We start from the raw sequence: 10,126 nt of genomic DNA, 5'->3' as shown, positions 1-10,126 counted from the left end.
GCAGCTGCTCTAATAGATAGCCTGGCCCTGCTTCGGATGCTGAAGGCTTTGGGTGTGAAGCAAGGTACAGCACACCAGGGGTAAACAGAGCACAGCACAGGGTGGGAGAGGTAAGGCCTAGGTGCACCCCAGGGTACCACAGCATCTGCTGAGCCTAGCTTCTGGCATGAGAATCCCCTCTCCACCTCGGGGAGCCTTCCATCCCAGGGCAGTGCTGACATCATGGCAGACCTGCCCTGTCACAGGCGCCATCGGGCCGAGACGGCCCGTCCAGTCCCAAATGCCCAGGACGTTGCTGGGCACGTCCCTGGGACAAAGGCTCTGACCAAGACAGAGGCCTAGGACGGGGGAAGCAGGCAGGGGGCTGCAGGGCACCAGCAGAGCGGTGCGGTGAGAGCCCAGCTTTGGGATCACAAGGGGCTGTGGATCAGAACTGAGCGGCGTGCAGTGGGCAGGACCGGAACACGACAGATGTGGGGCTGCCCAGGACAGCCTGGGCAGAGCTGGGCGAGGGGGGGGGGGCTCAGGACTGAGATGGGGGCATGTTCCTTGTACGGTGCTGAGCCCAGACACAGTCAATGGGAGCTGAGGGTGCGCCGTTCATGTCCCTTTACAGCCAGCGGCAGAGCGGCGCCTGCCCATGGTGCATTGCGCAGTCCGTCAGTGCCCACGGGCGTTACAGCTCTTCCGCTTTCGCCTCCTGGCCAGGAGGATGCCACGAAGACCTGCCACCCTATGCAGCGGGCGCTGCCCCGTGCCAATGCCCGGCCCCCCGTTACCCAGCTTCGTGATCCCGATCTCCTGCAGATCCTCCCACGTGATGTCCGTGATGAAGTCGATGTTCTCGTAGCCGTTCTCCACCAGGACTTTGTAGTACTGGGCCAGGCCGATCATGGAGAGCCAGAGAGCCAGGTTGGCCTACAGGGGCAGGAGGCAAAGGGAGAACGGTGCTTTGGCCCTGACCCAACACCATTTAAAGGGACAGCGTGGGGGTAATACCTATGCCATGGCCTGTTATTAACGCCCCTCCCTTCCCCTGGGGTTAATGCAGCCGAGAGCTTTATAATCCGCCCAATGACGCTCCTGCCCCCGGGGCCCGAGTCTCCTGTGCATCCGTGTGCACCAGCACTACGAGCCAGCGTTCAAGTCTGCGCCCCCGCCTTGCCCTGCTGGGAACCGCGCCCAAGGTGCCAGGCAGTGGCGAATCGGGCCCCTGGCTTATCAGGATACCCTGAGCCAAAGGCACATGACAGCAGCGAATTGGGCCCAGATAGCTCAGCCTCGCTGCAGGACCCTGCCTGGGCTCTGCTCTCCAGCACGTTGTTCAGTCTAGTCCACCCCTTCCCATGGGATAGGACTGCACAGCAATGGAGGTCTCACCAAGGGGGGGTTTCCTCGAACTGCCTAAATTCCCTTGGCATCCCAATCAACCCAGCACCCCAGAGCCATTTCCTGGGGTCCCCTCCAGGACAGGGCACCCAGACCTGTGCTCAGAGCTCGGGGGAGATCCAGGCAGAGCTCCTCTCTTGGGTGGACAGCATCCCCTGCTCTCTGGGAGAGGACTGGAACCTCCGAATGCGCCAGGAGAGGGCCCTTCTCACACTGCACTGGGATGCTGTCCCAAACAAAACAGGCTGCAACACGGGGGCCAATCCCCACATGGCAAGAAGATGGGGTCCAGGGCCTCACCTATCTCCAGCAGTTAAAGAGCTACAGGCCATCTCAGGATAGGAGAGGCGAGGCCTAGCTACACCCCGGGGGGGTTAGCCTGGCAACCCCATGCCTCATAGGGAAACCTGCCAATAGGGCAAAGCTGACAGGCAGGGAGCGTTCCAAGGTCCATTACCGGGGAGAGCTGGGGGAGCCTTACCGGCTTGTATTCCGGAAGCCACTCGGGGATATTCAGGCTGTTGATCTCCGAAGTGATCTTCTTCCTGTGTCCGGGTTTCGTTACGCCAATGGCTGTGAGGTCCTAGGGCACAGAAAGACACCCGTCACCTTCACTGCACAAGCAGGGCCTAGCCACTCAGCTCTGGCAGCCCCCACAGAAGATCGCAGGCTGTCAGCTGCCGCAGGCCTCCTCTCCGTTACAAGGGGTGTGGGAGCAGGCTCGGAAGGGCGAGGTTTTTATCGGTAAATGGCGATTTTGCTGTACACCCAAACCCACAAAAATACTTCCAGTGACCCCCATGGAGAGCGGCAGACAGGAGAAGTGAGAACAATGCAGCTTGAGAACTCGTTAGAGTGCAAGGCTAATGACTTTGTGCATGTGGACATGCGACGTGTCGGCGTTTTAACAGTGACGAAGTTTTAATTTTTTGAGTCTCAACAGCTATCGTCATTCAATAATTATGGTCTGAGCCCCTCCCGCATTGCCTGACCCCCAACCCAATAATTCCCCCCAACTGCAAAAACTTAAAATCAATACAAATGAAAAAGTGCTCCACAATAAACATTGAGCTTCTCCGTGGAGATGAGAAACAAATCCAAATGGCATTCTCCTAGTGCAAAGGAAGGCTCTGGCTTGGCAAAGCCAAGGGCACGCTCTGCAGGGCAGAGATTGCGTGTTTGTGTGTGTGTGCATACACTCACCACACCCCGTGCAGAGGGGCCCCACCCACCCGAGGCAGTTGCACTGCTAGGAATGAATGAATTGAGTCCCGTGGCATTCCCCCAACAGGGAGGCTGTGAGCCTGGGGAGGTGATGCTGTGCCCCTCACACACACCACATGCCAGCGGACTCCGGCTGGAAGGGCAGAGTTCAGCCATCCTTTGGAGCCAGGACACACACCGTCAGCCTCTCTAAAGCCGCTCTAGGTCCGGAGACCAGGGAAGAAGGGGCTAGTTCCCTTGCCCCCGTGTTCCCAGAGCAGGCTGAGGGGTCCCCGCCCAGTCACCCCGCTGGGATCATGCCCCCGGTTCTGGCAAGAACCGGGAAAAGCCCCCAGAGCTGCGGCTGGAGCAGCCCTGCTACATGCCATCCCACATCGCCAGGCTGCTCGGGGAGTGTGGAGGGGCTGGGAGCCTCAGGATGGAGCTTGGGCCCAGCCGCTCAGAGCTGTCCTCAGGGCCAGTCCCAGCCCACCCCACCAGCAGCTCACGGGGGCCCCAGCCTGGCGCCCGGCAGCTTGGGACAAGTCCCACTGGGTGCTGCTCCGAGCTCAGTGGGACGCCGCTGGGCTGCGATCAACCCCAGCGTGAGCTGTGGGAACTCAGCGTCTCGGAGAGGCCCGGAGCGTCCCCTGTGAGAGCGCCCAGCACCCACGGACTCTGTGAGCACCCAGCCCCCAGCCCCAGGGCTCGCCAGGGGCTGGTAATGCTGCTGCAGAGGGCTACCCCAGGGGGTTGGGCCGGGGCACCAGCCCCCCATGCAGAGCCGCCCTTGGCCCCTCCCAGCACTCCCCACACTCCAGCTCCCCGCCCGGCCACAGGTGTGTGCAGAGCGGGGAAGGGGAGAGACATGGGCCTGTCCCAGCAGCTCTGGGGGGCTAAACCCCAAAGAGGGGAACTTAACTCGTCTGCAAAGATGGTAGCTCAGCCTGGATTTGCCCATGAGCGCGGCACCTGCCCCAGCCCCTGCACAGCTCCCAGCCCCCAGTACCACTCAGCCGGCTCTGGAATGATCCCCCTTCCCTTTTACCGTCTAGAACGCCGGGAGCCAGCAAAGCTGGGCATGCCGCCCACGAGCGCCGCGACTCGCCATTCGATCCAGGCCCTACGTCCCACCCCACATCGCAGAGCCACGGCAGCTCAGGGCAGGGGCCTCCCAGCCCGTCCTGCAGCCCCTGCTCCACCCTTCACCTAAGGGAGGTATGCGTGCTATCTGGGCCCGATCCTGAGCCAGTGCCAGGAGAGCTCAAGGGGAGCAGGATCAGGCCCCTCGCCCTTCAACTCCCCCCGGCTCCCGGCCACCCTCACCTCTGGGGTCATCCGGCTGATGGTGGGGATGTCGTACCCGGCGTTGATGAAGTTGGCCGCGTACAGCTGCAGCTGGAACTTGCAGAGCCACTGGTACACGGCCTCAGAGCTCTGGGGGCGAGACAGAATGGGGGTCACCGGCTCTGCCAAGCGAGCCCAGGCTGTGCCATGGACACGGCAGCATGCGCAGTCAGTGCCAACCCAGGCTGCACCCAGCCAATCCTCGTACAGGGAGGAGAGTCCTCCCTGGCCCCAAGCAGTCGGGGGTTGGCCCCACTCCGCCACCCCAGGAGCTGCCCCCCTAGACCCAGCAGTTGCGGGAGAGGGAGCTGCAGTCAGGCAAAGCCCAGAGGCTCCTGGCTGTAACCCCCACAGGTAGGAGAGGCAAGAGCCCAGCCACCTGCAGGATTTAGCAGGGAATCTGAGTCTGTGAGTCTGAGTCTGTGACAGGTGCCTAACCCCAGCTTCTCCCATATAGAAGAGGGGCAGGAGCCTGGGGAACTCCCTGGGACATGAAGGAGCCTGTAGGAGATTTGCCAGATGGTCCCCTTCTGCCCTGGGGCCCCACAGCAGGAGGCAGGTGAGTCATTCACCCCATCACCAGCCCCACGAATCACCCCACCAGGGAGACAGACCGAGCAGCATTCCCTCCCCCTCACTCAGCCCAGCTCGGAGAGGCCCTTCAGAACACCGCAGTTCCCCAGGGCGCCCGAAGTCCCTGCCCGCCCACGCGCTCTCTGCACCCCGTCACGCCAGGCTCCTGGCAGCCTGTTCATTTGCAGCGGGCAGCGCCCCGCCGCCCCGGGGAGCTGTGAGCCGCAGCTGGCAGCACAATGAGGGGAGCTGTCTGAGGTGCTCAGCCAACGTGCGACTCTCGCCCTGGGCGCCCGGAAGGTTGTTCCGGGGCGGGGATCCCGCCGTGCCGCTGCCGAGATGTGACGGCTGAGCCGAGGGCTGCAGACAACGGAGCCCAGCACGCGGCAAGCTCGGGCTCCGGAGCGCAGAGATGCAGCCAGCCCATGGCATCCCCCTGCCCCGCGCAGAGCCAGCCCCGACCCCCACCTGCACTCCCTCACTGACAGCTGCTCGCAGGGCAACGGCACCGAGGGCCCACTTCCTCTCCAGAGCCCCCCGCGCTGTGAGCAATGGGTCCAACTGCCCCCCTCCCCACAGCACCAGAACCTCTCGAGCTGCCAAAGGGGCAGACGTAGGGATTGGGGAGCAGAATTGCTGGGCTGGGGGAAGGGCAGATGTGGGGCTGGGCACATAATGAATGAGAATGTGGGGCTGGGGAGCAGCTGGGATCTCCGCACCCCCAGACGGCGATTGGTAAAGGTCTGTGTGATATGAACTGAGTTGGACGCCCCAGAGAGAGCCCATATCCCAGCATTGGACACAGCTGGGAGAGGGGGCAGTGCTGCGAGCCCCCCACACCCCTTGGCGACGGTGGGGGGGCGGGAAATCAGACGACAGACCACAACACAATATAATTTTGCAATCTCACGATCTGTGTCATTTCGGGGTTGGCCACGCTGCATGGATCTGCGTGGTGACCCCTGACCTCAGTGGGGTCACCTGTGCGGGGCAGCGTGCAGGACTGGGACAGGGGAGCCACTGCCTTTAATAATAAATAACTCCCAGGTGAGCGTCAGCAACAAGCCACGCTCCTGCAACACCCAAACCGCACCTGGGCAGCCACCAAACTGCACGTGAACTCAAGTGGGGAGAACGCAGCAGGAGCGGCCCCCGGGACCTCGGCTTCTTGCAGCCCTCACTAGCTCCCGCTGCACCATGCCCCAGCTGAGGCCACGGTCCTGGGCCTGGGCTGCAGGGAGACGACCCTGCCTCCAGGAAAAGGGAGGGGGCGAACGCTGGGCAAGTACAGGCCCTGCCTCGGAAACTTAAGGTGGGGGAGAATCTCAGGGAGTAGAACTCCCTCAACGCAGCGCCCCCTGCAGGCAGCAGGGCTAAGGCAGGCTCCCTACCTGCCCTGGCTCCGCATGGCTCCCGGAAGCGACCGGCATGTCCAGTAGGAGCAGGGGCAGCCGGGGGGTCTCTGCGCACGGCCCCCGCCCTGAATACCGACTCTGCAGCTCCCATTGGCCGCGAACCTCGGCCAATGGGAGCTGCGGGGGAGGCACCTGCAGGCAGGGACAGGGCACAGAGCCACCTGGCCGCCTCTGAGCCTAGGAGCTGGACATGCTGGTCGCTTCCTGGAGCCGCCTGAGGTAAGCGTCTCCTGCACCCCACACACACCCCAACCCCGTCCCAGCCCGGTCAAAGTGAGTGAGGGTGGGGAAGAGCGAGTGACAGAGGGAGGGGGGATGCAGTGATCGGGGGCGTGGCCTCAGAGAAGGGGCGGGCCTTGGGAAAGGGGCGGGCAGGAGCTGGGCAAGGCTGTTCAGGTTTGTGCGATTAGAAAGTTGGCCACCCTACGCAGGTGGCGGGACAGAGCGAGCGCCTCAGCGCCCTCCTCGGAGGGCAGGGGGTAGCTCTCTCCACCACTCGCCGGAAAAGGGATGACTGATAGCTAAAATCGAGCTGCCTCTGAGCCAGGACAAGCCGGCCCATCGTTGCTGGATGGGGCCAGGCGATCTGAGCTGTGACCCTGGGCTGCCAGTCCCTTCCCTCGCACCGAGCAAGCCTGGCAGGTGGGCGTTATTTCTTTTTAAAGGCCCATTCCCCCTTCTGGCTGGATTCAATCAGCTGCCAGGTGGTTCCCGCCTTCTTACCTTCCCTTCTGACATTGGCTCTATCTTCTTCAGCTGCTGCTCAGCAGGTGGCTGCCCGGCGTAGGCAGAGCTGGCCAGGCTCTGAGTCCGAGAAGAACCTGTTGCAAAGCAGCCAAAGGGAGCAGTCAGAGCAGCTGGGAACGCTGCACTGGCAGGCCCTGCAGAGGACTCGCAGGATGTAGACATTAAAGACCCCATGGCACTTCTGTCTGGGGTGTTAGCCTGGGGGTCCTGGCCCCTGGGCAGTACGGGTGGCCCAGTTCCCCTGTAGGTCCAACTGGATGAGGAACACTCTTTCTCACTTGTCCTAAATTGTTGTCCAGTGTTGCTGCCAAGCTCCTCCCCAGTAGTGGCTGCATTTCACCAATGGGCACCTTTCCTGTATAGCCCATTCATGTCTATGGGGTGCTTGGAGATCCTCCCATGAATCGGGAGATCTAGAGTGAGAGCAGAGTGCGGCTTTTCTGTATGATCTCACGCTCCTCTGAACTTTGTTAGGGGTGTCTGCATGCACGCCGGGGCTGTGTCTCTTAGGGGGTCTCGGGCCCGCTTCCTGCCACTGGGGCGCTGGCATCCCTAGCCCCTTGGGCTGCGATGCACCAGCGGTGAGTAGCCTGTGTGGCTTTCAGTGAGGCAGCCATCAGGACTCAAGTGGAACAGCATGACGCGGTCTGGACCACCCACCGCTCTATTTCCTGTCCCACATCCTAGGGCAGCCATGCTCAGACCTCAGAGGGGCAGGAGCCAAAGTAGCCACCAGCATTCCCAGAAGAGCCACAGCCATGTGAATTCAGTATCCCACTCGCTCCGCTGCTCCAGGTTCTCACAGCAGAGCGACTGCCCGAGCATTATTACTTTATCCACTGCAACTGGTTAATAACACAGTAAAAGCCTCCTGATGGAATTATTAACCAATCGCAGCTATTCACCAATCACACGGTGGCTTAACATCATGTGCCACTTCTTGTCACTGTCCTAGGGCATGTCAGGACGAGACATTAACCCTACAAACGCCAGGGTGCCGGCCTGCCACGGGTGCAGTGCCCCCGCCTTCCACCCTGGGGATAGCGGTGTATCAGACCTAGAATGGCCCCGGGTCTGACGCTGCTTTTTGGACATGGGCCCTGGACCAGAGTGCAAAGGCCAGGACGTTCCGACTGGAAACTGGCCCTTCTCCAGCCCCGTCACCACGGCGGTGCCCCGCTGGGCCCTCTGCTCAGCACACCCAGCCTAGGTCTTTCCTCAGCGGCGAGCTCCAGGTCCAGAGGAGGGAGCGGCTTGGACCCACAGGGATTACGGCATTCGGCTTAGGGCTGCTCCCCCCTCCCCCTGCCTGCCAGCAGCCGGCCGTGGGAGCCTGGCTAAGTGACTGGCTCCCGGGGCCTGGCTGAGAACTCACACCGCTCGGTCTCATGGTTTAGTGACGGGCGTTTGTGCTTTCCCGGCTCGAGCTGTTTGACACAATGCTGCCGGCTGGGCCGAGTTCCCAGCCCCTGGGTGAGTTCCCAGCCCTCCGGGGAGCCTGCAGCCCAAGGTAAACACTTTTCAACCGGGCTGGTAAAATGGATGCAACCAGCATGGAGGTGAGCAGCAACGCCCCCCACCTACCAATCACCCCCCCCCCCCCACCACATACACACACACACACACCAACCATCCCCCACCCCAACTGTACACACGCACACACCATACACACATACCTCAACCACACACCCACACCCCCCAACCACACCCCCCCAACCCCTCCACTCATTATACCCACCCCAACCCCCCATCCACACCAATCGTATAGACACACACCACCATGCCACACACACCAATCAATCACACACACACCTCAACCCCCCCCCACACGCAACCCCCCCACACACTGCCTTCCACACACATACACCAACTATACACACACCCCACATGCCCCAGCCCCCCATGCATGCACACACAGCCCACACACCAATCACACACACACACACACACACACACATCAACCACACGGCACACAGCCACCAATCACACACACATGCACACCCCAACACCCATCCCACGCACACACATACCCCACACATTCCTACACACACTCACGCACAAATCACACACACACAACCACCAGTCATACACACACCCCACCCCCAACCCCACACGGACACACACACACCCCACACCAATCACACACGCACCTCAATCATGCACACGCACACACCGATCACACACACACACACACCCCACACACAACGCTGCTTTGGCACGCAGGGACCAGCGACCAACAGATGGCCCTGGCAGCAGCGCCGAGCCTGCAGGCCGCGGGCAGCACCTCGCTCCCTCGGTTGGCCTGGAGCACGGCCAGACCAACAGCCTGGAGGTGGAGCACACACCAGGATGCACCCTCGCCCTCCCCAGCCCCCTGGCCCCCGACTAACCGAAGCAGGAGAAGGCCTGGCAGCAGCAGAAAGGCGAGAGCGTCATTTTACCCACGCACTTTCCTCTTGGGCAACAGGAGCAAAAAAATCAACGCCAAGCCCTCGTAGGTACCAAGGGTCAGCCCTGCTCCGAGCGGCCAGGCAGCCACCAGCCACGCACCTGCAGGCGCCTCCAGGGCCTTGGCCGGCGCATCACCCACCACAGACTCTTGCACCGATGCCTTCTGGGACAGGACCGTCGCCAGCAGCTGAAAAAATACACCACCAAGGGTAAAAAATGTGGGGGGGGGGGGGCCGTCAGGAGCCAGAGACTGTGTTGCTAACGCTGCGGCAGCCGGAGCCGGAGGCGCGGGCGGGCAGGGAGGGGCGCAGCGGATTTTGGATGCAGCAGGGAGTGCGTGAGAACACAGCTCACAGCACAGATGGTGCTTCGCCTCCAGCAAGGGATGGCAGGAGCCGCAGCTCCATCCGGGACACCCCAATTCCAGCCTCACGCACACCTAGCCCCAGCCCCCCGTAGCCATGGGGAGCAGCGGGGGGCGGGGGGCAGGGGGGCTCGGCCTGATTAGCCAGGAAGAGGAGCAGAGCATGGCCCCCTGGCCTGGTGGTTCCAGAGCACCGGGCGGAGGGCAGGCGTCTGGAGCCAGGGGCTGTGTGGCTGAGTAGGGGCAGCAGAGCCCAGCCAGCTGCAGCAGCAGCCTGGGGACCCTCTGCCCCATGGAGGAGGTGCAGGGGAGGGAAGGACAGAGCAGCCCGCAAAGGATGGATCTCCTACCCCCAAAGTCAGCCCTGGTGCCACTCCCAGTGGACAGCCTCAGAGAAGGGCAGGGTCTGCCGGTCCCGCCCCAGGCAGGCCAGTGGGGTGGAGGGCCAGAATGGCGCTGGAGTGCCCAAAGCCCATTAGGGGACAGACAGAGCTGTGACAGAGCAGACAGAGCTGCGCCCGACCCCCAGGCCCACAGCGGGCTGCAGCAGAGAGCAATGGACGTGCAGGGCCTAGCGTCTGCCCTGTCATCCCACCCCCTGCTGGGCTGGGGACCCAAACACAGCAGCCCGGCAGCG

The 10,126-nt window shown here is 62.4% G+C and overlaps 1 protein-coding gene across 2 annotated transcripts in view; it reads right to left on the bottom strand.

Annotated features, from left to right (window-relative positions):
- CASKIN1 (CASK interacting protein 1) overlaps positions 1–10,126 on the bottom strand; it is a 156,654-nt gene that overhangs the window by 9,047 nt on the left and 137,481 nt on the right. For both annotated transcript variants that reach the window (XM_073361691.2, XM_073361692.2), the window contains 5 exons: positions 9,225–9,312; positions 6,651–6,748; positions 3,919–4,029; positions 1,871–1,972; positions 780–918 (listed from right to left, as the gene is read on the bottom strand). In XM_073361691.2, the coding sequence (XP_073217792.2) occupies positions 780–918; positions 1,871–1,972; positions 3,919–4,029; positions 6,651–6,748; positions 9,225–9,312 (538 nt within the window). The remainder of the gene's footprint in view (positions 1–779; positions 919–1,870; positions 1,973–3,918; positions 4,030–6,650; positions 6,749–9,224; positions 9,313–10,126) is intronic.

Source organism: Lepidochelys kempii, chromosome 10 (genome assembly GCF_965140285.1).
Source record: "Lepidochelys kempii isolate rLepKem1 chromosome 10, rLepKem1.hap1, whole genome shotgun sequence".
In the NCBI taxonomy this organism is placed as follows: domain Eukaryota; kingdom Metazoa; phylum Chordata; order Testudines; family Cheloniidae; genus Lepidochelys; species Lepidochelys kempii.
Note: the sequence above shows the minus strand (reverse complement) of the source record. Positions and strands in the feature narration are given on the sequence as shown.